Source organism: Rattus rattus, chromosome 1 (assembly GCF_011064425.1).
Source record: "Rattus rattus isolate New Zealand chromosome 1, Rrattus_CSIRO_v1, whole genome shotgun sequence".
Classification (NCBI taxonomy): Eukaryota; Metazoa; Chordata; class Mammalia; order Rodentia; family Muridae; genus Rattus; species Rattus rattus.
Genome location: NC_046154.1, coordinates 28772449 through 28798885, shown reverse-complemented (window position 1 = coordinate 28798885; position 26437 = coordinate 28772449). Strand labels below are relative to the sequence as shown.

General features: G+C 46.2%; 1 protein-coding gene and 1 long non-coding RNA gene across 2 annotated transcripts; one reads left to right on the top strand and one right to left on the bottom strand.

Moving 5' to 3' along the window:
• The first annotated feature begins 1576 nt into the window (after positions 1–1576).
• LOC116896163 lies at positions 1577–2378 on the top strand. The gene is made up of 2 exons (XR_004387317.1): positions 1577–1651; positions 2069–2378. It is a non-coding gene; the product is annotated as an uncharacterized LOC116896163 (long non-coding RNA).
• Positions 1676–19578, bottom strand: Zbtb8a (zinc finger and BTB domain containing 8A). The gene is made up of 4 exons (XM_032897170.1): positions 19490–19578; positions 10432–11292; positions 8831–9000; positions 1676–2332 (listed from the first exon to the last, which is right to left on the bottom strand). The coding sequence occupies exons 2-4, from the start codon at positions 11252–11254 to the stop codon at positions 2000–2002; spliced, it is 1326 nt and encodes a 441-aa protein (XP_032753061.1). The 5' UTR covers positions 11255–11292; positions 19490–19578; the 3' UTR covers positions 1676–1999.
• Between the last annotated feature and the right edge of the window lie 6859 nt (positions 19579–26437).

Sequence of the window (26437 nt, the reverse complement as noted above, 5' to 3'; positions counted from 1 at the left end):
CTTGGCTTTTTTATGGGTTCCAGGAATCCAAACTCAGAGTTTCAGGCTAACCGAGCCATAGTTTGTGTGTGCCACTTGTGTGTAGAATTGCACACATGCACATCTGCACGCGCATGTGGAGGCTGAAGGTCAGGGCGAGGTTACCATTCTCCGCCTCAGTTCTTGAGATGGGCTTCTTCACTGAACCTGGACTTCTAGACATCTGCTCATCTCCACGTGCCCGAGGAGGACTGGGGGGATACGTATGGACCAGCCGTGTCTGAATTTTTACATGGGTACATTGGGCCTTATATCTTCATGGCGAACACTCGTTTTCTACTGAACCATCTCTGCATTACCTCTAGTTAATTCTCCTGTCCCCCCGCAACAAGATTAGCTCATAAAGTTAATTTTTTTAGCTAGATGATTTGTACAGGCATGGGGTCTGTTTTGTTCTTGCATACTATGTCTGCTTACCACATACATGCGATGCTCACAGAGACAAGATGAAGACATTGGGTCCTCTGAACCGGAGTTACCAATCTGTCTCCTCTGAAAGAGTAGGCAGCGCTCCTAACTGCTGAGCTGCCTTTCCAGCCACTCAAGAGTAGAATTAATTCAATGACAATTTAACTATGGCCAGGTGGTGGTAGTACACATCTTTAATCCCAGCACTCAGGAGGCAGAGGCAGGGGGATCTCTGAGTTTGCGGAAAGTCTGGTCTACAGAGAGAATCTAGAACAGATAGGGCTATACAGGAAAACCCTGTCTCAAAAAAATCAAAACAAGGGCTGGAGAGATGTCTCAGTGGTTAACAGAACTGACTCCCCTTCCAGAGGTCCTGAGTTCAAATCCCAGCAACCACATGGTGGCTCACAACCATCTGTAATGAGATCTGGTGCCCTCTTCTGGTGTGTCTGAAGACAGCTACGGTGTACTTATATATAATAAACAAATAAATAAATCATAAAAAATAAAACAAAATTTACCTATTAACTGTTTCAGACACATTAGCTTTCAGTCATAATCCTAAATCATTTAAAATAATGGAGTTGTGTTATAAATTATTTCAGACTTATAAAAAATTGTTTTTTCTTTTTTTGGGGGGTTTTCAAGACAGGGTTTCTCTGTGTAGCCCTGGCTGGCCTCCAAACTCAGAGCCACTCCCCCACCACACACACACACACGCCTCATAAATGCTGGGATTAAGAGGTTATGTGTATGACAGATGTTTTGCCTGTATGCACGTCTGCACGTCAGTGCCTGGCGCCTTTGGAGGACAGAGCAGGTGTTGATCCTCCCATAGATACAGAGTTACAGGCGGTTGAGAGCAGCCATATAAGTGCGAGGGATCAAATATTTCATTCTCTGAAGAGCAGACAGTCCTCTTAACTGCTGAGCAGCTCTCCAGCCCACAGACTTGATGCTAGGTCCTGCGGTTGGGTGGACGGATTCCTGAATGCAGCCTTATGTGGTTCCCTATGAGATTCAGTATAACCTGTGTGCTTTCAAAACAGCTTAGATTGTTGTATCCGGGTTTATTGACAGGCAAGGGAAAGGCTCCCAGCAAGCCTAATGACCTGAATTCCACACCACGCTTCTACAGATTTTCTTCTGACTTCCACAAGTGTCCTAGCACGCGCACAACCCAACAAAACGAACAAATAAAAAGGTAAAAAAAAAAAAAAAGGCTGTCTTAAAGTTTTGTGATAGATTTATTTAAAATATTTTAGTCAAAAAAGTTTGCTAAATAGATTTTTTTCCCCAATATTTAAAGAAAGTGGTATCTGTAATAAGAGAAAGGGTAGGTGATCATCCATCATGCCAACACAAGCAAGGTCTTTCCAGTGCAGCAACGAAGTTCAGCATGGGTACAGCGGCCTATTCAGAAAGCATGCAAGTTACATCCGGTTGCTTCTAAGTCACAGGAGAAACCCATTAACCGAGCTCTGCCCGAGGAGAGACACACGATGCCTGTGTAAACTGCAGGCCAGCCAGCTCTGACAGGTCGCACTTCAGGCTACCTAATGTTGGGTTTTATTTCTTTCTCTTCTTCTTCCTCACTGTCGTCAACCTGCTGTATGACCAGATCGGCAGAGCCGTCCTCTACAATCTCCACATAGGACCTGTTCTCTTCTTCGCTCAGATGCCACCGGCAATCCTTATCACCATGGGCGGGGGACACGCGGTGCTGCTCCGTTTCCAGGTCAGCAGGGAGGCTGTCCATGCCCACTTCTGTGAGGCACTCGTTACACAGTCTGTAGCGCCTGGTTCCTTCCTGCACCACTTGCCCTGTGAGGTCAGTCACGTGGCGTTTGCATTTCCTGCAGATGAGCTTGCATGCCTGGTGAATCTGTGCAGGGATTCAAAGAGTGATAAAAATAAACGTTCAAAACTGGGTCAGCTTGCTATTTTAGGGAGCAGTTCATATACTTAAGATGCTCAAAGCATTAAACCCAAGTTGACGTCTAATTATTCCAAGTGCCGGTGATAAACCCGCACGATGGACACATCAGATAGCAGCTTTCTCTAAAAAATGGCTGTAATGGTTTTTTTTTTTTTTTTTTTTTTTTTACTATTACATACTTAATAATTCCATACATTCGGGCTGGAGAGATGGCTCAGTGGTTAAGAGCTCTGACTGCTCTTCCAGAGGTCCTGAGTTCAAATGCCAGCAACCACATGGTGGCTCATAACCATCTGTAATGGGATCTGATGCCCTCTTCTGGTGTCTGAAGACAGCTACAGTGTACTTATATATAATAATAATTAAATAATAAAAAATCTAAAAGGGGTTGGGGATTTAGCTCAGTGGTAGAGCGCTTGCCTAGGAAGCGCAAGGCCCTGGGTTCGGTCCCCAGCTCCAGAAAAAAAAAAAAGAACCAAAAAAAAAAAAATTCCATACATTCATTAACCCATTCCTTCCCAGAGTTAAAGTTGCAAAATACTGTGTCATGTTCTGTTTGAAAGATTTTAAAGAATTTTATTTATTATTATTATTATTATTAGTAGTAGTAGTAGTATCATTAATGTGCATAAAGGGGTCATATGCATGCTTTGGTGAACATATGGAAATCAGAGAATAATGTTCTTGTTTACTTTTTATTTTATATGCATTTTGTTTTGCCTGCATGTTTATCTATGTGTGGGTGTCAGATCCCCTGGAACTGAAGCCACAGAGAGGTTTTTTTTTTACTTTTTTTTTTTTTCTTTTTTTTTTTTTTCGGAGCTGGGGGCCGAACCCAGGGCCTTGCGCTCGCTTGGCAAGCGGTCTACCGCTGAGCTAAATCCCCCACCCCGCCACAGATAGTTTTGAGCTGCCATGTGGGTGCTGGGTCATTTGGAAGAGAAGCCAGTACTCTTAACTGCTGAGCCATCTCTCCAGCCCCCTTCATGTTTTTCTTATTTTTATTATTATTATTTTACTAGAGGAAAAATATAATCCTGAATATAAGTTTATCAATATCTTTGCAAAGATTACTGGCTATTTTTATTAACTAAAGCTCAGATGGGAAGTGGACCACACTGGGGGTGAGAGGGCTTGTGCCCTAATCCTGGTTCAGTCCGTATCTTTATCAAGTATTAACCAAGTATCTCAGAGCAAACTTAAACATGATAGACCTGTTTCAAGCTGTCAGTCAAAATAATGAACAGATACGGGGACTGTCCAGAGAGGCGAACCAGACTCACCAGAATGGACGCTGGTTTAAATAACCAGCCCTGTGGTTCTTCCACACATCAGACCATTGTTATCCCTGCCTTCTTTACGACTGATGTGGACGCTACTCACGGGGCTGAAAGTGAGGATCACATGAGTTAAGAGGTCATGAGGTGCTTTGGTTAAAAAGTTAGGTGGGGGCAGGAAAGATGGCTCAGCGGTTAAGACCACTGGCTGCTCTTGCAGAGGACCTGGGTTCAGTTCCCAGAACTCACATGGTGGATCTCGACCACCTTAAAGTTCAGTTTCAGGAGACTCAGGACCCTCCCTGGCTCACGAAGGAACCAGGCATAAAGTATGCACTACACTTCCACACATGCAGACAAAAATTAAAAAGATTTATTTTGAAAAAAAAAAAATGGGGATTGGAGAGACTGGCTCAGTACAAACACTGCTCTCCCAAGTTCCCAGCATCTGAGTTCAGTTTTCAGCACCCGCAGTGGGCGAATGACAACTGTCTGTACCTCCAGTTCTGGAGGGCTCTTGGGGCCCTTTCTAGAATTTGGCAAAAATTTGACATTGGGCCAGGACAAGGAAGTAGGCTCAGGATCTAGATCATCCTGATCAGTCCCTGAATACCACGGGACTCTGTTTATTGCCTTGCTTGTTCCTTGAGTACTTTTGTTTATTGCTCTATTTGTCCCTCGACCTAGAACTGACCTTATTCTTTGCTTGTACTTAGAATGGTATAAAAGCAGAACGGGGAAAAATAAAGTCGCTTCAGCCTCAGCACCGGCTGGAGTCATGTTATATATAATGTGCCATTGAGGGCCTGGAGACCCTGTTGACTGAGCTGGCTTAGTGACAACTCTAGGGAATCTGACGCCCTCTTCTGGCCTCTGTGGGTACTGATGCCCCCCTCTCCCCATAATTAAGAAGAAAATTTAAAGACTATATACTCCTGGCCCTTTCTGTGAGTGCTTGGGTTGGCACAGCATGTCACCCACTGAGTCATCTTGCGGTCCTCAGACTCACTCTTTGCTGTGAAAATACCATTAACAGAAACAGTTCTTGGGGAAATGAATGGCTGTGTGATAGCAGGCCAGCGAAGACGCACCAAGTGGAGTGTAAGAGGTACCACCATACCCCATCCTTTCGACAGTGTTCACTGTGTGACCTCAATTAGTTTCCTAGTGTGACCCATGAACTATACAACATTGGCCTTGATGTGTTCTGGACAAAGTTCTTTATTTGAAAAAGACTTCGATGAAATTTCAGGCAGGGACGTGTCTCTCTCTCTCTCTCTCTCTCTCTCTCTCTCTCTGTGTGTGTGTGTGTGTGTGTGTGTGTGTGTGTGTGTAGGGGGGTTTATACTGGTTTAAAAATACACTTCGGTGCCAACCAACCAGAGCTTCCAGGGACTAAGCCACTACCCAAAGACTATACATGGACTGACCCTGGGCTCCAACTTCATAGGTAGCAATGAATAGCCTAGTAAGAGCACCAGTGGAAGGGGAAGCCCTCGGTCCTGCCAAGACTAAACCCCCAGTGAACGTGATTGTTGGGGGAGGGTGGTAATGGGGGGAGGATGGGGAGGGCAACACCCATAGAGAAGGGGAGGAGGAGGGGTTAGGGGATGTTGGCCCCAAAACCGGGAAGGGGAATAACAATCGAAATGTAAATAAGAAATACTCAAGTTAATAAAGATGGAGAAAAAATAATTTAAGGGAAAAAAAATCAGAACTGTGTCAATAGGGCTGGGGATTTAGCTCAGCGGTAGAGCGCTTACCTAGGAAGCTTAAGGCCCTGGGTTCGGTCCCCAGCTCCGAAAAAAAAAAAAAAAAAAAAACCAGAACTGTGTCAATAAAGTATTCTAAGAACATAAAAAAAATACACTTCGGGGATTTAGCAATGAAGACAAGCTTGACTCTGGCTCAGACAAACCAGCTATAATAGGGATTGGTGGGAGGCTATGGGGAAATCAGAACGGAATTGAGTGCTAGAGAATTGAGTTACTACAGTGGGAAGGCAGGAGGCAAAAGAACATGCGCAGTCTGGTCTTATTTTTGTAAAAAAAATGCATAGAAGAATTTGTGAGGGTATATAGTAAATGAATAGACTATAGGCGTACCCCTCTATGCCCATCTGAAAAGGTTGTTACTGTCAGTGGTGCTTACATGATGCGTGGGTGACCGTGTGACGCATGGGTGACTGGTGTGGGTGCACGAATGACGGTGGGGGCGCATGGGTGAAGGTGTGGGTCCATGAGTGCCACAGCATGCACGTGGAGATCAAAGGAGAATTTTCAGTAGTTTGGTATTTCAGGAATTGGTTCTCTCCTTCCACCATATGCTTCTGAGGTATGAACTCAGGTCATCAGGGGCTTGGCAGCCTTTTCCTGATGAGTCACCTCAATGGCACATCTTCTGATATATATATATATATATATATATATATATATATATATATATATATATATATATGTGTGTGTGTGTGTGTGTGTGTGTGTGTGTGTGTGTGTGTGTGTGTGTGTGTGTGTGTGTGTTCCTGTGTGGCTACATGTTTATGTGTCATTGCATACAACCTCTGGTGTCAGTTCTAACCTTCCCTCTTGTTTGAGGCAGGGTCTCCCCTGCAGCTGCCTCTAACTCAGGGCATTACGATCGCCCAGCAAAGACTTTTACTAACTGAGCCATCTCTCTGGTCCCATTTTTGGATTGTTTTTTATTTTTTTTGAGGGGTTCTTTTTTTTGGAGCTGGGGACCGAACCCAGGGCCTTGCACTTCCTAGGCAAGCGCTCTACCACTGGGCTAAATCCCCAACCCCTGGATTGTTTTTGAGACAGGGTCTTACACTGTAGCTCAGGCTGGTCTGGAATTTACTCTGTAGACCAGGCTGCCCCCTAACTCATGGCGATCCTCCTGCCTTAGCACTGGGATTAGAGGCACGAGCTATACCCAGTCCATCATTAAACCTTATTAAACCATGAGGTATTGAGCACTGAACAGCAAATTCCCTGACACTTTCCCAATAGTCCCTGACCTGGAGTGTCTATCAGCCTTCATACTCCTTTCCTTAGGGAGACCAGGGGAGCCTGACACAGACTAGAGCAGAGGTATACTAGGGACAGGACAGACCCAGCCCCTGACAGAGGGCTCAGCAGGCTTCAGCTATCAATAGTAGACGCCGAGTATCCAGATAAATGGTGACTCTGCCCTGACGCTTAAAATATTTGTACAGGATAACTGTTGTCTCCTAGCAGAGAAATATATCAAACCATTTGAGATTTGATGAACTAACATGGAAATATAAAGACTTAGCACCAAAAGAGAGTCTCCTACTTCAGGGTCTTGAAGGAGAATAATTATCTAGCTGTGTATATGCAGGGTGTGATGATGTGACCCTTTAATCCTGGAAGCAGAGATAGCCGCACCTCTGTGAGTTCTAGACCAGGGACTGTATTTACCTGGTATTCAGTGTGTGTCTGTGTGCACCTGTGTGTCACAGGGCACATGCGAAGGCCAGAGGACGACTTTCAAGAACTGGTTCTCTCTTTTCACCATGTGAGTCACTGATTAAACGTAGTTGTCAGGTGTGACAGAACTGCCTTCACCCACTGAGCCACATGGTGAAACTTTTTATATAACTTTTTTTAAAAAAAGATTTACTTATTTATTCTATATGAGTACACTGTCACTGTCCTCAGACACACCAGAAGAGGGCATCGGATCTCACTACAGATGGTTGTGAGCCACCATGTGGTTGCTGGGAATTGAACTCAGGGCCTCTGGAAGAGCAGTCAGTGAGTCACTTAACCACTGAGCCATCTCTCCAGCCCCACTTTTATATAACTTAATGTATAAATCTATACATTATTTACAAACCAAAAATAGTACTTCTGGAATAATTTTTTTTAAAAATCCTTATTTATTATTATGAATTATTATTGTTGTTTGTGTGTGTGAATGTGTATGTGTGTACATGTGTGTGTGTATGAATGTGTATGTGTGCAGACGTGTGAAAGCCCGAGCACAGCTTTGGAGATCTTCTGGGTTCTGGAAATCAAACTCAGGTCTTGAGGCTGAGACCATTTGGTGGCAAGGACTGGGCATCTCACTGGGCCAAGAGTTCTTATATGGTAGAGTGAAGAGATTTCCTTTCACAATTTTGTGGTTGTTACATGGACGTATACACGTCTGTATATCTACATACATGTAGACATTCAATATCCTCCTCTACTGTAGCCCATTATATTACATACGTCATTTTAACCAGACTATTTACTTATCTATTCATGTATGAGCATTCTGCCTGCATGTATGTATGTGCAGCCTGTGAGCCTGGTACCCACCAGAGTACAGAAGATGGTGTCAGATCACCTGTAACTGTAGTCACAGATGGCTGCGAACCACCGTGTGTGTGCTGGGAACCAAGCCCGGGACCTCTGCAAGAAAAACCAGTGCTCTAACCACTGACCATCTCCTTGCCCCTCTGACCTTTTTTTTTTTTTTTTTTTTAAATCTCTCACTAAACTGGAGCTCACTGATTCAGCAAGACGAGCTAGAGTTCCAGGAGCCTCCTGCCTCTGCTTTCTAGAGCTATAATTACATGTGCAAGCCACCACACTAGGATGATCATCATGTTGTCGTCACCATCATCACCATCATGTCATCATCATCACCACCACCACCATCATCACCATCTGTCATCATCATCACCACCACCACCATCATCATCACCATCATATCATCATCATCACCACCACCACCACCGCCACCACCACCATCATCATGCTATGTTTTCTTCATCATCATCATGCTATGTTTTCATCATCATCATCATTATCGTCATCATGATGCTATGTTTTTCTGTAGTTGCTGGGACCCTGACTCAAGTTCGCACTTTTGTGTGGCAAACACTTTACTGAGTGAACCCCCTTCTCACGCCTCACTTAGATTATTAAAGCAGATAAGAGCAGGGCTGGGGATCTAACTAAGGGTAGAGACCTTGCTTACCATGCACGATGAAGTGTTCAGTCCCCCAGTACCACAAGAAGTGGGTAAAAACAAAGGGAGGGAGAGGGAGAAAGAAAGAGAGAGAGAGAGAGAGAGAGAGAGAGAGAGAGAGAGAGAGGAGAGCAGATAAATGCTCACGTTTCACTAGAAGCAAAACGGCGAGGACTTGCATACACACCGTGCGGAAGTGGCTGCTGAGATGGTCTAGCCTGCTGAAGCGTTTCCCACAGGCCTGGCACGGGTAGGGCCTCTCTCCTGTGTGGCAGCGCAGGTGGCGCTTGAGGTCCGCCTTCCGCTTCACCACATGTGTGCAGTACGGGCACTTGAACCGCAGCCTGGGCAGATCGTCTGTCAGGAGACAGTGGGGTTAAATCACCACAGGGAGCACGGCAACGACTCTGTCAGCATAAGGGAGTTGCTGGGTCCAGACTTGGGAAGGGAAAGTCAGATGACCTGAATTAAGCGCCCTGGACTGCCGAGCAACCCTGGCACAGAAGTAAAACGTGTTTGCACAGACCTCCACTCTTCCCCTCTTTAATCTAATCCTTCACGTTAGAGTTTTACACTTGGAAAGGTAGTGCCAGACATTAAACCACACACACACACACACACACACACACACACACACACACACACACACACACACACAGAAGCCGAAAATGAAGCAAATTAATTTTTAAAGAGGAATTTTTGTTTGTTTTTGTTTGCTTGAGACAGTGTCTTACTAGGCAGTCCTGGGTGGCCTCAAACTCACAGAGATGAGCCTGCCTCTGACCCCCAAGTCCTGAGATTAAAAGTGTGTACCTTGCTTCACAGAGATTTTTTAATTAATTAATTACTTAATTAATTTTTTTTAAAGATTTATTCATTTATTATATATAAGTACACTGTAGCTGTCTTCAGATATACCAGAAGAGGGCATCGGATCTCTTTACAGATGGTTGTGAGCCACCATGTGGTTGCTGGGAATTGAACTCAGGACCTCTGGAAGAGCAGTCGGTGCTCTTAACCGCTGAGCCATCTCTCCAGCCCTAAATATTTTTTAAAAATTAATTAAGTGGGCTGGAGATGGCTGGTGGTTAAGAGCTGGAGAGATGAACTCAGTAATTACATGGTGGCTCACAACCATCTATAAAAGATTGATGCCTCTTTCTGATGTATCTGAAGATAGCTACAGTGTACTTATATATAATAAATGAATAAATCTTTAAAAAAATATTTATTTATATTATGTACATGAGTACACTGTTGCTGTCTTCAGACACACCAGAAGAGGGCATCAGATCCCATTACAGATGGTTGTGAGCCACCATGTGGTTGCTGGGAATTGAACTCAGGACCTCTGGAAGAGCAATCGGTGCTCTTAACTGCTGAGCCATCTCTCCAGGCCCTATGAAATAAATTTAAGTAAAAAATATGACTTAAAAAAAATCGTAAGAGGCTGGAGGTCTCAGGAAGAGCAACGGCTGCTTTTCTAATGGACCTAGAATGGTTCACAGTGCCCACATCCGGTAGCTTACATCTGTAATTCCAAGTCCAGAACATCCAATACACTTGGCTAGCCTGTGGGTGTCACCCATACAGACATGCTCAAACACAGACACAGACACAGACACACAGACACACTCACACACACACAGACACACAGACACACACACACACACACACACACACACACACACACACACACACGAATAATGTAAAAATCTCTTTAAAACTGCTGTGGCACCTAAAATGAGGGGCCTTTGGGACTTGAGAGACTTAGTCTCTCTGGGGTACCTGGAAAGCTCCTGGAGGCGACCTCAGGCCCTTGGCTGTACGGGTAGCCAGCAGAAACAGGATCCACTTCAGCATCCACCTGGACCTGCTCTTCAGACTGGGGAACATGGTGGCTGGAATCGGATGTCCGAGCGTCTCCTTTGCCCGACTTGAAATGAACAACTTCAGATGGTGGTGGCAATCTCAAGTGCTTGGTCTTCTTAATGGGGTCCTTCCTTTGCTCATGCTTGGCCAATGGTGGCTGAGGACTCCTCTGGGAGGCTGGGTGGTAACTGTACTTGTTCCATGGCTTTCCACTCACTATGGCTGGTCCTTGGTCTGGGCTCAGGTGAGAGCGGGGAGACCCGCCATCTTCCTGCCAGCTGCTGCTATAAACAGAGGGACGCTCTACTCCATTAGAGCCAGTGTCCTTATCCGAGAGGCTGAAGTAGCGATCTTTCTCCTTCTCACTAATATCCAAGGAGGACTTAATGAAAGTCTTGCACACGCTGATGACGTCAGTCATCTGAAGGAAGCTCGCGGCGGACATCACTTCTATCACATTCTGTCCCGTAAGGGAGAGTTTGCCGGAATAGACGAAGTCCAGGATGACCGTGAAGGTGTCGGGGGAGAAGGTCTGAAACGTGGCTGTGGTTGGCTGACTTGTCTCCTTGGAGTTCTGAGAAAGCAGCATTTTAAAGTAGCCACTGCTCGCGAACAATACATTCCGATGCGCCTTGAAGACCTTGCCTTCGACTAGAATACTGCAGTCACAAAACACGTCTTGCCTGCGCTGCTCGTTCAGTTGCTCCAGGAGGTGGGACTGGTGCGAGGAGATCTCCATTTTGCGGGGGAAGGACTCACGTGGGTAGCGGAGAGGACCTAAAGGGGGTAAGGACATACGTGGGTACCGGAGAGAACCTAAGAAACAAGCCTGCAACTTGCCGGTGAAAGTACGAATCAGAAAGATCGGTTTCCCAGCTAACCCTCTTTTCTTCTTATAAAATAGTTCCCAAGACACAGAAAACAGCGGGCCCCACAGGAGCGGCTACCGCTAGCCTACAGTCCCTGCTACTCAGAAGGCTAAGGCATGAGGATTACAAGCTCAAGGCCTGCTTGAGCTACAGAGGTTCGAGGTCAGCCCGGAAAATTTGCAAGATTCTGTCTCAAAATAAGAAGTGAGGAGAAGGATATAGTCACATGGCAAAATACCAGCTGAACTTATGGGGGAAGGCCCCGTGTTGCAAAAACCAACCAAAACAGAAACAACAGACAAAATAAAACAACCCCAACCCACATGTGCACACTCCCACACACACAAACCCGGCAGGAGAGGGTTCCAGGCTACCCTATTCCTACCTCTATTTCTGATGTAAAATTCTAGTCGTCACTACATGATGACTGGAACTATTTGTCAAGGTCTGATGCTCAAACTTAGAAAGACGTGCCTGGTGCACAAAGACCACAGAAGCAAGCAGTGCATCGTATGGAAATGACAGTGTAGCTGACACTGAAATCCTGTAGCAATGGACCTGACAGTGTCTTCATTTTGGATGGCACTCAGTCTCCCGAGTGCAGGGCCTCTAGGCTTGCACTTCCACGCTGCCTAGGAAAGCTGCCCACTCTTTTCTCTTAAGATGTTTTTACTTATTTTATATATGTGAGTACACCGTAGCTGTCTTCAGACACACCAGAAAAGGGCATCAGATCCCATTACAGATGGTTGTGAGCCACCATGTGGTTGCTGGGAATTGAACTCAGGACCTCTGGAAGAGCAGTCAGTGCTCTTAACCGCTGAGCCATCTCTCCAGCCCTGAGAGCAGCTCATTTTTACTGTGGCTGGTAGCATCCTCCCCCCTGGCCTCCTGAGCTCGACCTTTCGTCTCTCTTACCCTTCCCCTTCACTCAGGCTAGGCCATGGCCTATCAAACAAACAAACAAACAGGAGCTGGAGAGATGGTTCAGTGGTTAAGAGCACTGGCTGTTCTTCCAGAGGTCTTGAGTTCAATTCCCAGCGACCACATGGTGCCTCACAACCATCTGTAATGGGATCTGGTGCCCTCTTCTGGTGTGTCTGAAGACAGCAATAGTGTATTCACATACATGAAATAAATAAATCTTAAAAAACAAAACAAAAACCATAAAATGAGACAGTTTAGGGTCAGTGGTATAAGCACAAATGATTTAATAGCAGTCGAGTGAAATTATTTCTTGCCATGTCTAGTAATGAAAAGAAGGGTGGTGTTGGGAAAATGCTGAAGTCCTAAGGAATGGAGGAGGGCAAGACATTCAGTGTACTCTTCAATTTTTTACAATTTTTTTTGTTTTGTTTTTTGTTTTTCATGTTTCTTTTTTTCGGAGCTGGGGACCGAACTCAGGGCCTTGCGCTTGCTAGGCAAGCGCTCTACCACTGAGCTAAATCCCCAACCCCTTACAATTCTTTTGTTCTGTTTATTGCTTGTTTTTCCAAGATGGAGTTTCTCTGTGTAGAGAAACTATCCTGACCTGGAACTCACTCTGTAGACCAGGCTAGCCTCCAACTCAGAGATCCACCTGCATTTGCTTCCAGAGCGCTGAGATGAAAGGCATTGTACCACCACTGCCTGGCTCACAGAAAATTAAATTATTTTTAAGTTAATTTTTCCATCAGGAAAATTTTTGTTTAAGTTTCAGTAAAAATTGCTTTCGGGGCAGTTGGTAGGAGTTGAAAGTGGGTATCTGTGTTGGTCAGAGTTGCCATGAGCAAGTTCTTTAAACAGGCTCTACCTGGGGGCTCCTGGGGAGCAGGAAGACACTTCACGTTAAAAGTAAAGTGGACAATATCTTCCCAGGCACTGCCTCTGACACTCGGTAGGGCCGACAGAAGCTGAGAGGGATGAGCCCAGCTCCATTCACACAGGAGTGACTACACTTGTCACCTAGTGCAAACACGCCAGCCCACAGCTCAGATCCTTGGGGAGCAGGCAGAACTGCAAGACAGGATTAAGCGTGAGTTTAGGGGTGCACACACTTTCGTAAACCCCCGCCATAAACTGGGCAACAGGATTTCCAGAGAGAACTAATAATGAGTTTGCAGGTTGATCACTCTCTTATGTCCCTGAAATAAATGATCTGTCTGGAACATAAAGAACAGCTTCTGATCTCTGCATAGGATATCATCTTGGTTGACAGACAAGAGCCCAGGAAATAAACCCTCCATATCAGAATCTAGGGGTTCATTTTCCAGCTGTTTGTGGTGGAAAAGATTTCCGTGCCAATGAAAAAGTGAACTGTGGAGACGGGTGTCAGGTGGTGGCTCAGGTGTCAGGTGGTGGCTCGGAGGCTCTCTCCTCACCTGCATCTGCATATTGAAGTTGAGGCTGCTCACTGCAGTAACCATGACAACGGCGATGGAGCGCCTAAGAGGGGAAAGGATAGGCTCCAGGCCTCAGACTCTCAGAGAACTATTGCCCTAAGGGAGTTTTTTCCTACAGCTTGAGGTGGGGACCTCCGGAACAACCAATCACGAAGTATGCATGGCTTTCAAAGTTACAACAGAAGTTATTTCACGCCTTGACCAAATTTCTTCTGTAAGAACCATTGATGAAGGAGAAGGACCTGGGCACTTGGAATGAGAGCTCTGGAACAGATTCAGACCATCGGAGAACCTTGTACCTCTGAAGTGCCCTGAGCTCCCCACATACCAGGAAAAGAGCCTCTCTTCACTGGGACTGTTATCTTCCTCCTTCTTCCATTCCTCTTCCCTTTTCCGTCCCACCCTCACCCCAGTCAGAACTCAGGTGGGCCTCACACCCAGGATCCTTCTGCCTCAGCCTCCCAAGTGCAAGACTCTGGTGTGTGTGTGCGCGCATGTGTGTGTGTGTGCGTGCGTGTGTGATGAGCTCTACTTCTACACTCTATCTGAAACATAGGGGTGCTGTGAGTAAGCAATGTCCCGCAGAAACATTTGAATGTTTCCTCTCCAGGAACTATTTGGAGGGAATTGAAAGAATTAGGAGAGGTGACCTTGTTGGACAAAGGTTGTCACTGGGGGTGGGTTCTAAGGTTTTAAAAGCCCACACCAGGGGCTGGAGAGATGGCTCAGCGGTTAAGAGCACCCGACTGCTCTTCCAGAGGTCATGAGTTCAATTCCCAGCAACCACATGGTGGCTCACAACCATCTGTAAAGAGATCTGATGCCCTCTTCTGGTGTGTCTGAAGACAGCTACAGTGTACTTATATATAATAAATAAATAAATCTTTAAAAAAAAAAAAAAAAAAAAAAAGCCCACACCAGGCTGCCTGTCTGTCTGTCCGTCTGTCTGTCTGTCTCTCTGGGTCTGCACATCAGGAGGAAGCTCTTAACTACTGCTCCACCAACACGAGCGGAGCCATGCTCCCCGCCACCATGGTAACGGACTAAACCTCTGAAACTGGAAGTCCCCGATTCAATTTCTCTCACAGCAATGAAAGAGTGACTAAGACAGAAGTCGGTGCCGGGCAGCTGGATACTGCGGTGACAGCCCTGACCTGGTTACTTGTGACTTTGGGATTTTGGATTAGGAACGTGGTTGGAGGCTTTAAGCAGGCCTTAGTCAGCCATACTAGTAAGGCCATGAAGGCCAATGGAGCTGAGGGCAATGTAAATCATCGGCTGGCTCCGGAAGGTTCAGACAGGGAGTGTGTTAGTGAATGGCCTAGCCTTATGTTGGCAGAGAATGTGACTCCTTTTTCCCTTGTCCTAAAAATCTGCCTGAGGCCAAATCGAAGAGTTTCAGATTAGGGCATTGGCCGAGATTTCAAAGATAGCCTAGTATTGACTTTGTCCGAAGATACCCCTAAGAACTGTGGTCATCAGTAATCACTCTTCTGCAGTTCTATACTGAAAAGGAGCAAGTTGGACAGGACAAATACAAAAACACAGCTTAAGGAGAGAAGGAACGGGCTGGAGAGGTGGCTCAGTGGTTAAGTCCTGAGTTCAAATCCCAGCAACCACATGGTGGCTCACAACCATCTGTAATGAGATCTGATGCCCTCTTCTCGTGTGTCTGAAGACAGAGAGAGAGAGAGAGAGAGAGAGAGAGAGAGAGAGAGAGGGATTTAAAATAAATCTTTTAAAAAAAGAGAGAGAGGGGGTTGGGGATTTAGCTCAGGGGTAGAGCGCTTGCCTAGCAATCGCAAGGCCCTGTGTTCAGTCCCCAGCTCCGGGAAAAAAAAAAAAAAAAAAAAAAAAAGCCGGAGGCTGAATGGAATAAAGGGATTGTCAACTTCAGGGCAAGACCTCATCCAGCTAAGTTCCAATTTGTGAGACGGAAGTAAAGGAAAGCGTATGCAGTGAAGGAAACCTTCAAGCAGGAGAAAGCTGGTCAAAATGTATTGGATGGGGCGTGTTCCAGGCCCAGCAAGCAGCCGGCCTTGGCAGTGTCAGCCACATGGTTCTGGCTTTAGAGTCAAGGATACAAGAAAGGGGTTGTGGAATCTCCCTCCTTGGCTAAGGAAAGCCACCAAGGTCAGGCACGTGTCAGGGTGACCTCCATGGAGTCTCAGAGAGGCCATTGTGTGAAGCTATGAAAGTGAAGCCTGCGTTGCCTTGGAGATCCTAACATGTTGAGAGGCCAGAGTCGTGGGCTACCTGCTGAAGCAAGCTGCAGACTGGATGTGGAACCAGCCCAGGAGAAAGAAGTGTGCTGCAGTCAACGGAGCTGAAAGGAGTTGGAGATCTGAAGAGAGACATTAGACGTGGAGATGCAGAATGGGGAGTTTGCCCTGCTGGGTTTCAGACTCGCTTTGGTCCAGCGTTTCCTCAGTAAGCTCCCCTTCCTCCCTTCTGAAATGGTAATGTGCGGCTGTGTGTTGAAGTAGATGCTTTGCCTTGAGTCTCGGAAGACTGGAGTTCAAACAGAGTTGAGACAGAAAGACCACGAGGACTCTTGAAGTGGGACTGAATGCATTTTGCATTATGATATGGCTACCGGCCCATGGGGGCCGTGCACTGGAATGTGGAGACTTGAATCAGAAGAGCCCCATAGGCTAAGACAAGGGCAGGCTGCCATTCCTAACTTGCCTTTCTAGACAGCTGTGTGGCTCCTGACCTGAGATGCTCACCCGTAGCGGGTGCCTAGCAAGCAAGCTTCCTCAGACCTCCCTCACCACGCCAGCACCACTGGACCATACTCACAGCCACAGAACGTTTTCCAAGGTGCTAACTTTCTAAACCCACACAGAAGGAAAGAAAGGGTTTGTCAGATTTCACTAAACAACCTAGGCACAGACCTAGGAATGAATAATGACTTCAAAGGAATACACTGTTGAAGTTGGCTGAATTCATTGACCTGGATGCAGTTACCAGATTCTGGATTTAAAGTGTTTGCACAGGCACCTGTGGGTGCGAGGGGCGGGGGTGGGGAGCAGCTCTGAAATGTATTTTTCTCCTTGACTGCAACTGGAACTCAGGAGCAGATAATTTCCAAATATGTTAAAATACCAGAACGTCTGGCGGAGTGTGGAAAAAGGCCAAGTGATCGGGCTACCATTTTGATCCCATCAGAGATGATGCTCTGAAAAGCTGGGTGCTGGCCAACAGGATGCGGTGTGCGTTAAAAGCACTGCATGGGGCGTGGGGGTGGGGTGGGCACTGAGCAATGTATGACCCCATCTCTTCTCCAAAACTGTGACACTCGGTCTTGACACCAAGGGGGCGGGGCTACAGCTCAGCGGTAGAGTCCTTGTCTACAAGGTATTGTGGTCAGTCTCCAACACTGAGGACAAGAAAAGGAATGAAGGAAGGGATGGAAGGAGGGAAAGCCAACTGCAGCATCTCGTGCCTGTAGCTCCCGTGTGGGGAGGATAAGACAGGGATTCCCGAGGCTTGCTACTCTCAGGCTCCAGGTTCAGCAAGACTCTGTCTCGAAAACTAAAGCGGCAGCCGAACTCAGAGGCACGTGTCTTCAGTCACATCGCTTGAGGTGAAGAAGCAGGCAGATCTCAGTAAGTTCCATGCCAGCCTGGTCTGCATAAAGAGTTCCTGGGCCACCTAAGACTACACAGTGAGACTCTGTCTTAATATAACAATAACGATGTTGTGGAAAGTGACTGAGGAGAATATTTGACATCAACCTCTGGCCTCTATACTCATGTGCATACGCATGTATATATACATGGATGCATGCACATAGGAGCATGTTACACACACACACACACACACACACAGAAGGAAAGAAGTAATAGGGTGAAGCTGGTACAGCTCGGTGGTTCACATTAGCAATGGACAAGCCCCCTGGCTTAGTCTCCAGCACCAATAAAACAAGAGCAAAACCGCAAAGCAAGAACGAAGGCAACCTCGGAGTTTCTGCAGCCTCCCCTGCATCCAGCCTCTACCTCCAACTTACGCAGCTTTTGCTCTGACTCTGCAGAGACCTTAACTGCCAAGGTGCAAATGCCACCCCTTAGAAATACGGACCAGTACCACTGAATTGGACTGTGCCTCGACTTTCTGTCCTCTTCTGGGGGAGGAACAACTTCACTTGCATTTTGAAAATGGAGGCAGGAGATCTCTGAGTGTGAGCCCAGCCTGGTCTACAGAGTGAGTTCCAGGACAGCCAGGGCTGCAGAGAGACACCCTGTGGATGCTGTGTGGATGGGGATGGAGTCAGATGACTTCTGACACGAAATGGAAGGCTGACTGGAAAACGCTCAGCAGCTGTGCTAACCCAACCGAGAAAAGCACAGAACCGAGCTGGTCAAACTCAGGATGGCTGGGGAGAGGCTCAAGACGCCCAATCTTAGCCGAGGAGACACTGACAAGTTGATGACTACTGGAGGAGGAAGGGTCATTTTCCTCTGTAGTTGTGGCCCCAGTAAGTTGTCCACTATCCAACAAGTGACCTCATCCTTATGTGCATATGGCTGACAGTAACAGGACTCAGCAGGTTATGAAGAAGAAAGGGACAGGGAGAAGGAGCGCATGAAGTCAGGAGGGAGACATGTTGGAAAAAGTATGGGGTACGGGGGAACTTGGAGACAGGGAATGAGCAATGATGTAATCAAAACCCCTTGTACACATACATGAAATTCTCAAAGAATAAATGGAAAATATTATATTAAAATTTCAACACGGGCTGGAGAGACAGTTCAGCAGCCAAGAGCACTGGCTGCTCTTCAGGAGGGCCTAGGTTCAATTCCCAGCTCCCACGTGGCAGATCATGGGTGTCTGTAACTCCAGTTTTAGGGGATCCCAAACCCTCACAAAGACATACACGCAAGCAAAACACCAATGCATGTGAAAGGAAAATTAAAAACTGGATGATAGGGCTGGAGAGATGGCTCAGTGGTTAAGAGCACTTACTGCTCTTCCAGAGGTCCTGAGTTCAATTCCCAGCAACCACATGGTGGCTCATGACCATCTGTAATGGGATCTGATGCCCTCTTCTGGTGTATCTGAAAATAGCTACAATGTACTCACATGCATAAAATAAAACTTAAAAAAAAAATTAAAAAAAAAAAAAAAAAATTGGATGATATTTGACAGTAAGTTAGAGGCTTGGGGGGCAAGCCAGCGTGTGAAGTAGTTGCCACGCAAGCATGGGGACCTGCTCTGACCCCTAGAACCTACATAAACTCTGATGTGGCAGCATGCATCTGTGCTCCTCATGAGAAGAAAAGTCAGGCGATTCGGGTGTAGGATAAGTCTAAATGGTCCTGGTCCTGATCTGAGCAGGAGGCCCTGGGATGACCTTCTCCCTTATATGGGACCAGGAACATTAGGAGCTGGAGAGAGATGGCTCAGCGGTTAAGAGCACTGAATGCTCTCCCAGAGGTCCTGAGTTCAATTCCCAGCAACCACATGGTGGCTCACAAGCACCGTAACACTAGTTCTAAAGGATCTACAGCCCCTTTCTGACCTTTGCATGCATGCAGTGCACAGACATACATGCAGGCAAAATACCTATACACATCATAGAACTAATATACAGAATTAATATTTATATTAATAAAATCAAAGGATTAAACTTTTCCACGTGCAGCTGGAGTGGAGCTCGGAAACAGAACACCCAAGGGCCTGAGTTCAGTCTCCAGCACCAAGGACATGACTTCCTCATACCTGGAAAGGTCCGATGCTACTCTTGAAACCTTAAGACTGTTGCAGGGCAAAGAGGAAGGGCTCCAAGTCTGCACAAACAGCACAGTGTCTGTGGGGAGAAAAGATAGATACGCAGGGTGAACTTCTGTAATGAGAGACATATCTGTGGGGATATCTGGTTATTTATTTATACAGAAGGCATCGATGTTCAGCATGTAAAAATAATCTGGCATAGAGTATTCGTTTTGATGCATTAGGTCACCTTCTAAATAATTAACACTTTAGGGGATCATGGAACACACGTGGGATCCTGACACTTGGGAAGTGTAACAGGAGGGCCAGGGGTTCAAGGCTGGCTGGGTCTGCCTTGGACCCTGCCTTAAAATAATAGTAACCTGGCTACAAAAGCAACTAAATTGGCAACTAAAGCAGCAGGAGGGAAACTGTGAATAAACTCAGAAGTTGGAGGAATAACTGTTTTATGGGTTTCAAACTTGCGATCCTCCTGCTTCAGCCTCCAGTGTTGGAAGGACGGGCATGTGCTACCATGCCCAGGAAAAGTTTGAGGGAGGAAAAAGTCTTGGCAGAATGAATGATCGTGTCTGTTAGGACGGGGTGGGTGGGAGCAGTTCCTCTGACAGTGCTCTGGGATCACCAGAGCTCCGTGGGGCACAATCACGGTCTTCTCTGTGGCCAGCCAAAGTGAATTCAGTTACCAGAGAATAAACTTGTAAACTGAGCCTATGCCTTACACAGCTTTTACACGGTGGTGAAATGTCAGGTTTTGGGACAATCACCAAGTTCCACCCTAGCAACTCAGACATCGAAGAGCACATTTCCCACAGTCCTTTGCAGTAAAGTTTCCACAGTGTGAGATGTCAATGAGGTATTCTTTCATGACAGGTGTAAGGGAGGCAGAAAGCAGGTGGGAACCATGTGTGCATAGCTGGGCTGTTAATGCTGGCAGACATGTTGATGGAACCTTGATGGCTGGCAAGACAGCAAATGACTTATACATATATTCGAATGTCATGAATCTCATTAAGACATTGTTAACAGTTATACTTCTTTTTGTTAAAAGACTTATTTATTTTATCTATATGAGTACACTGTCGCTGTCTTCAGACACACCAGAAGAGGGCATCGAATCCCATTACAGATGGTTGTGAGCCACCATGTGGTTGCTGGGAATTGAACTCAGGACCTCTGGAAGAGCAGTCGGTGCTCTTAACCACTGAGCCATCTCTCCAGCCCCATCAGTTATAATTCTTAAACAGATAAGTAGAGTCACTGGTGACATTGAAGGCAGCAGTTTCTGGATCCCCAAACTGCAGCTAGGAATGTCATTTGCAGCCCCCAGAGTCCTTCCGTGATGGCCCCTTGGGTAGTCTTGTTCTGGGAAACATTTCAGAAGCCCTGAACCACAAGCCCCTTATGCAAGCCCTTTTGATGAGGACCCAAACATTTCAGTAGATCTCTCTCTGCTTAAAATACTCGAACTGTTTTTGCTTTCCTGAAACAAGATCCAGACGGCAGACTGGTACCCCGTTGTCCTCAGGACTGGAGCAGAGGGGTGAGCAGTCTGTGAGCTACATGCCTTGGTTTCTTCATCTAAAAAAACGACAATAACAACAGTAACCTGAGGCTCTGGAGCTACGGGATTACAGCCATGAGAAATAACCCAAGGAAAACGTCCACCACAGGCCTTCCAGGTAAATCACAGAGCTGGAGAGATGGCTCAGTGGTTAAGGTCACTGGCTTGAGCCGGGCATGGTGGTACACTCCTTTAATCCCAACACTCGGAAGGCAGAGGCAGGAGGATCTCTGGGAGCTGAAGTCCTGCTGGTCTACAGAGCGAGTTCCAGGACACAGAGAAACTCTGTCTCAAAATCACCGACAATAGAGGAGAAGTTGCTGCTCTTCCCAAGGACCTGAGTCAGAGTCCCAGCACCAACCCGTTGGTCCACAACAATAGGATCCATCCAGGGTCCCATTCTGACCTGTATGGGCACCAGGCACACACATAAATGTAGGTATAATAATCATACACATAAAAATAACTTTTGGGCTGGAGAGATGGCTCAGCGTTTAAGAGAACTGACTGCTCTTCGAGAGGTCCTGAGTTCAAATCCCAGCAACCACATGGTGGCTCACAACCATCTGTAATGAGATCTGATGCCCTCTTCTGGCCTGCAGTTGCACATGCAGGCAGAACACTGTATACATAATAAATAAATAAATCTTAAAAAAAAAAAATAACTTTTAAATAAACAAGTGTTGCCAAGTGGTGCCTGCCTTTAATCCCAGTATTGGGAAGCACACGCTTAAGTTTTGGGTTTGTTTTGTTTGAGACAGAGTCTCACTGTGTAATCTTGCTTGACCTGGAGCCTGCTATGTAGACCAGGCTCCACCGGTCTCTGCCTCCCTGGTGCTGGGATTAATTAAAGTTTCAAAAATTAAATATAGTTTTTTTTTTTTTTAATTTTATGTGTCTGCATGTATATGCAATCTGTGTGTAGTACCCACGAGCACCAGAAGAGGGCGTCTGATCCCTGGACCTGGAGTTAGGGCCTGGACCTGGAGTTATGGCCAGTTAGGAGCTGCCCAATGTTGAGTGCTGGGAACTGAACTCGGGTCCTCTGGAAGAGAGGCGAGTGCTCTTAAGTCCTGACCCATCTTGCGAACAATTTAGAATTTCATTGTCATACATTTTCTTGTGTCTGCTAGAATGCTTATGTAGAACTGACTGCTTCTACCAAATGTTGATAGGTACCAAAAAGCAAGAGAACCCGTTTCAAATTATATAGGGGGATTGGGGATTTAGCTCAGAGGTAGAGTGCTTGCCTAGCAAGCGCAAGGCCCTGAGTTCGGTCCCCAGCTCCAGAAAAAAAAAAAAAAAAAAAAAAAAAAAAAAAAAGAATTACCTATACAGCTCATTTCAAATGTTACCTTTCTCCTTATGACTCACTATGTAGACCAGGCTGGCCTTGAACTCGGAGATTCTCACCTGCCTGTCTCCAGAGCGAGGGGATTAACAGTGCGTGTGCGTGTGTGTGTGTGTGTGTGTGTGTGTGTATGTGTGTGTGTGTTAGTGGGCCACACCTATAATCCTAGCACTCCAGACCTCATGATCTTTACGAGATCCTAACTAGAAAAGAAACCATTGGGTTGGGGATTTAGCTCAGTGGTAGAGCGCTTGTGTAGCAAGCGCAAGGCCCTGGGTTCGGTCCCCAGATCTGAAAAAAAAAAATTAAAAAAATTAAAAAAAAAAAAACTAAAGCAAAAAGAAACCATCTTACTGTAGCAAACTCTCTTGGGTTTGTACTTCTCTCCTTCTAAACAGATCCCAGTTTAGCTTCACAGTGACTCACCCAAGCATCTTTCAGTGCCCTACTGCAAGTTCCCAATTTCATCTGGGTGGAAGCCCCTAGGAGGCACTCTTCAGGCTGTGAGACTCAGCCAGAGTCACAGCTCCTACTGCTGCCAGCCTTCTTTGGAGGTTTGTCCAAGATCCACCCAGGCGCTGCTAATCAGATTTCCCCAGCCGGCCACGTAACTTTGGTCCCTTTCTGTTAGTCTGGAACTTTTGCTTCTTTACTCCTGGCTGGAGGTTCACATAGTGCTCAGGAAGCTTCACAGGAACAGAGGGCGGGGATCTCAACTGCTTCTTTCTTTGTTTCATTTACTTAGTGAGGTCCAAAGACAACTTTGTAGGGATTGGTACTTTCCTTCTATCGCTGGCGTTCCGGGGATTGAACTCAGGCTATCAGACCCCGTGGCATGGCCACTTTACCCACTGAGTCATCTCCCTGCCCCCCTATGGAGTTGCTTGAGGCAGGAACAGCTTTAAGCAGACAACCTACCTCTCGCCCTTTTTCCTCTCTTCAGTCTCACATGTTTCTTGTGTTTACAGAGCCCTAGGAATGGGCTGGAGAGGTGGCTCAGAGGTGAGGAGCACTGACTGCTCTTCCAGAGGTGCTGAGTTCAATTCCCAGCAAGAACATCAGGGCTCACAACCATCTGTAACGGGATCTGATGCCCTCTTCTGGTGTGTTGAGGACAGCGACAGTATATTCATATACATAAAATAAATAAATATTTTAAAAAAAAACCCATTGCTCTAGGAAGCCTGAAATAATTTGAATAATTTTCTTTTCAGCTTCCAACTATGATCCGACAGACCCAGTATAGACTAGGTCAGGGGCCGTGGAGCACGGCCTTTAACCCCAGCACTCAGGAGGCAGAGGCAGGCAAATCTCTATGAGTTCAAGTCCAACCTGATCTACAAAGTGAGTTCCAGGACAGCCAGGGCTACGCTGAGAAACCCTGTCTCCAAAAACTTTACAGCAGTTGTTTAAGTTTTAAATTAAATTACTGTAATTTATTATTGTGTGTCTAGCACATCCTATGGTGGGCACCTGAAGGTCAAAAGACAACAGTGGGGGGTTGGGGATTTAGCTCAGCGGTAGAGCGCTTGCCTAGCGAGTGCAAGGCCCTGGGTTCGGTCCCCAGCTCCGGGTGGGGGGGGGGGGGGAAAAAAAGAAAAGACAACAATGGGCATTGACGTTCCTCCATCATGTGAGTTCCAGGGACCAAATTCAGGTCATCCAACCCAGCAAATACCTTGACCCTCAGAGCCATCTCACTGGCTTCCAATAATTATATTTTCAATAATGTTTTCCAACATGAAAGTCAGGGCTGGAGAGAGGTCTCTGAGGATGGAAGCGATGCTGCTTCTCAAGAGGACGCAAGTTCGATTCCTGGAGTCCCCATCAGGAGCTTCACCGCTGTATAAGTAAAAAAAACTAATGTACAAGAGAAGTTACTAGGGCTGGAGAGATGGCTCAGCGGTTAAGAGCACTGACTGCTCTTTCAGAGGTCCTGAGTTCAGTTCCCAGCAACCACATGGTGGCTCACAACCATCTATAATGAGATCCGATGCCCTCTTCTGGTGTGTCTGAAAACAGCTATTGTGTACTTATATCTAATAATTTAAAAAAATTTTAAAAAATTACTAGAAAATCGGGGACTGCAGCGATGTTTTAGGGGTTAAGAGCACTAGCTGCCCTTCTAGAGGACTCACATGACAGCTTCCAACTGTCTGTAACTCAGGGTATCTGAAACCCTCACAACAGACATAAATTAATCTAAAAAAGAAAGAACCACATCAACACTTGAACAGCCTGAGCCCAGAACGAATTTGCCCCCCGACAGTGTATGCAAATGCCCCACACAATGCCCCTCAGTTTACACTCCCCAAAGAAAACTGTAACAGTACAGGGAAAGACGTGGCCCAGAAGGAGCAGGAAAACCCAGGAAAGGTGCAGTCACCTGGTAAAGAGCTGTCTAACACACACAGAACGTGGCGTGGCTGTACACAGCTAGGATCCCAGTATTAAGGAAATGACTTGGACTTCAAGGTCTCCCTAGACACACCAGAGGGCCTGAGATTGTGAGCCACCATGTGGTTGGATTTGAACTCAGGACCTCGGGAAGAGCAGTGTAGTGCTCTTAACCACTAAGCCATCTCTTCAGCCCTCCCTCTCCCTTGTAAACCATAGATTACATCCCTAAAGCTAGCTACCAAGGTCTTATGTTCCTTATGCCAGACTCATTCCTAAGGCTGAGAACCAGAGCCCCGCGTGCTAGCCCACTAGCACCCTAGGACATTCTAACACTGACCCGCTCCTTTTTCCTCCCACAATCACACCTATAAGGTCACTTGCTTCTGTTTTCTGTCTGAGTCAAAAAGCATTTACTTTTCTTCCAGGCTTAATAAAGGCTGTCTCTGTGAGAGCAGGTGTTTGGGTGTAGGTAGTGTCTAATCCGGGGTCCAGTCCCTTCAGGAAGGACAGGGTAAACTGTGTACCCTACAGCTCCGTAACATTCAGCATAATTAACAATAACAAATAGTATCCTATATCAAAAAAAAAGGGGGGGGGTTTACTTTCTACAGAGGTATCCATGGGCAAGTTTAATGCCTTCCGGATTTTTTTTCTGGAGACTGATCTTACAAGTTCTATTGGCGAGTCAGTTTAACTCCCGAGAGTCATCCAAAAAGTCAAGCGGAAACAGTTACTGAATCTCGGATGAGTTAAATATCTATAGTAGTCCTTAGGAAGAGTAGAGAAGTCAATTCCTATTAAGGTCAAGGATCTTTTTACAGGGTGGCTGGAAAAGGCAATCACATATTTTAGGAACCATTAACTTGGAAGGTCTTTAGCATAGACAGAAAAGTCATGTAGACTGAAGATTTGGGCGAGATAGGGAAAACCTGAATGGAGTTTGTGGTCCAGAAATCATCTTTTCGTACTACACACAGCACTGATCTACGCCTTAGTGTGTGGGTCCTAGCAAAAACCCTACCTCCCAACTCTGGGCTAACTGGAACTGAGCAAACTGTTCTTTGAATGTCGACTGTATTCTTCAGAGGAGGAATGGCCATGTAATTCTGGGAAGATTTAGAATTAAGTCCAGAAACAATTTAAGAGCTTTGCTTTAGAAAGCCGTATGTCCTCCAAAGTTCATGCTGAAAGTTCATTTGCAGAGGAGGAGTATGACTAGGAGCTTTTAGGGGGTTATTAGGCCGCCGTCGGGGGAGGGGCACTGCCCTCAGGGCGGGATTAACATCCTTCAAAAGGGGTTTGAGGAGTAGGTCTGCTCCTGGCCTTATCCCTTCTTATCCTTTTTACTAATGAAGACGCAGACTGTATTAACCCTCATTATGTATGTGGTGAGGAGGTGCCATCCCGGAAGCAGAAAGCAGCCTCCAGTCAGGGCACCATAATCTGGAACTTCCCAGCATTTACAGGTGTAAGAAGTAAATACCTGTTCTTTGGTTGATCTGTTGACCAGGCTGGCTTCCAAATCAGTGAGATCCGCCTGCCTCTGCTAGGATTAAAGGTACGCAACATCGCGGCCCGGTAATATCTGTTCTTTCTACGTTACCCAATCTTTGATTATCTTAGT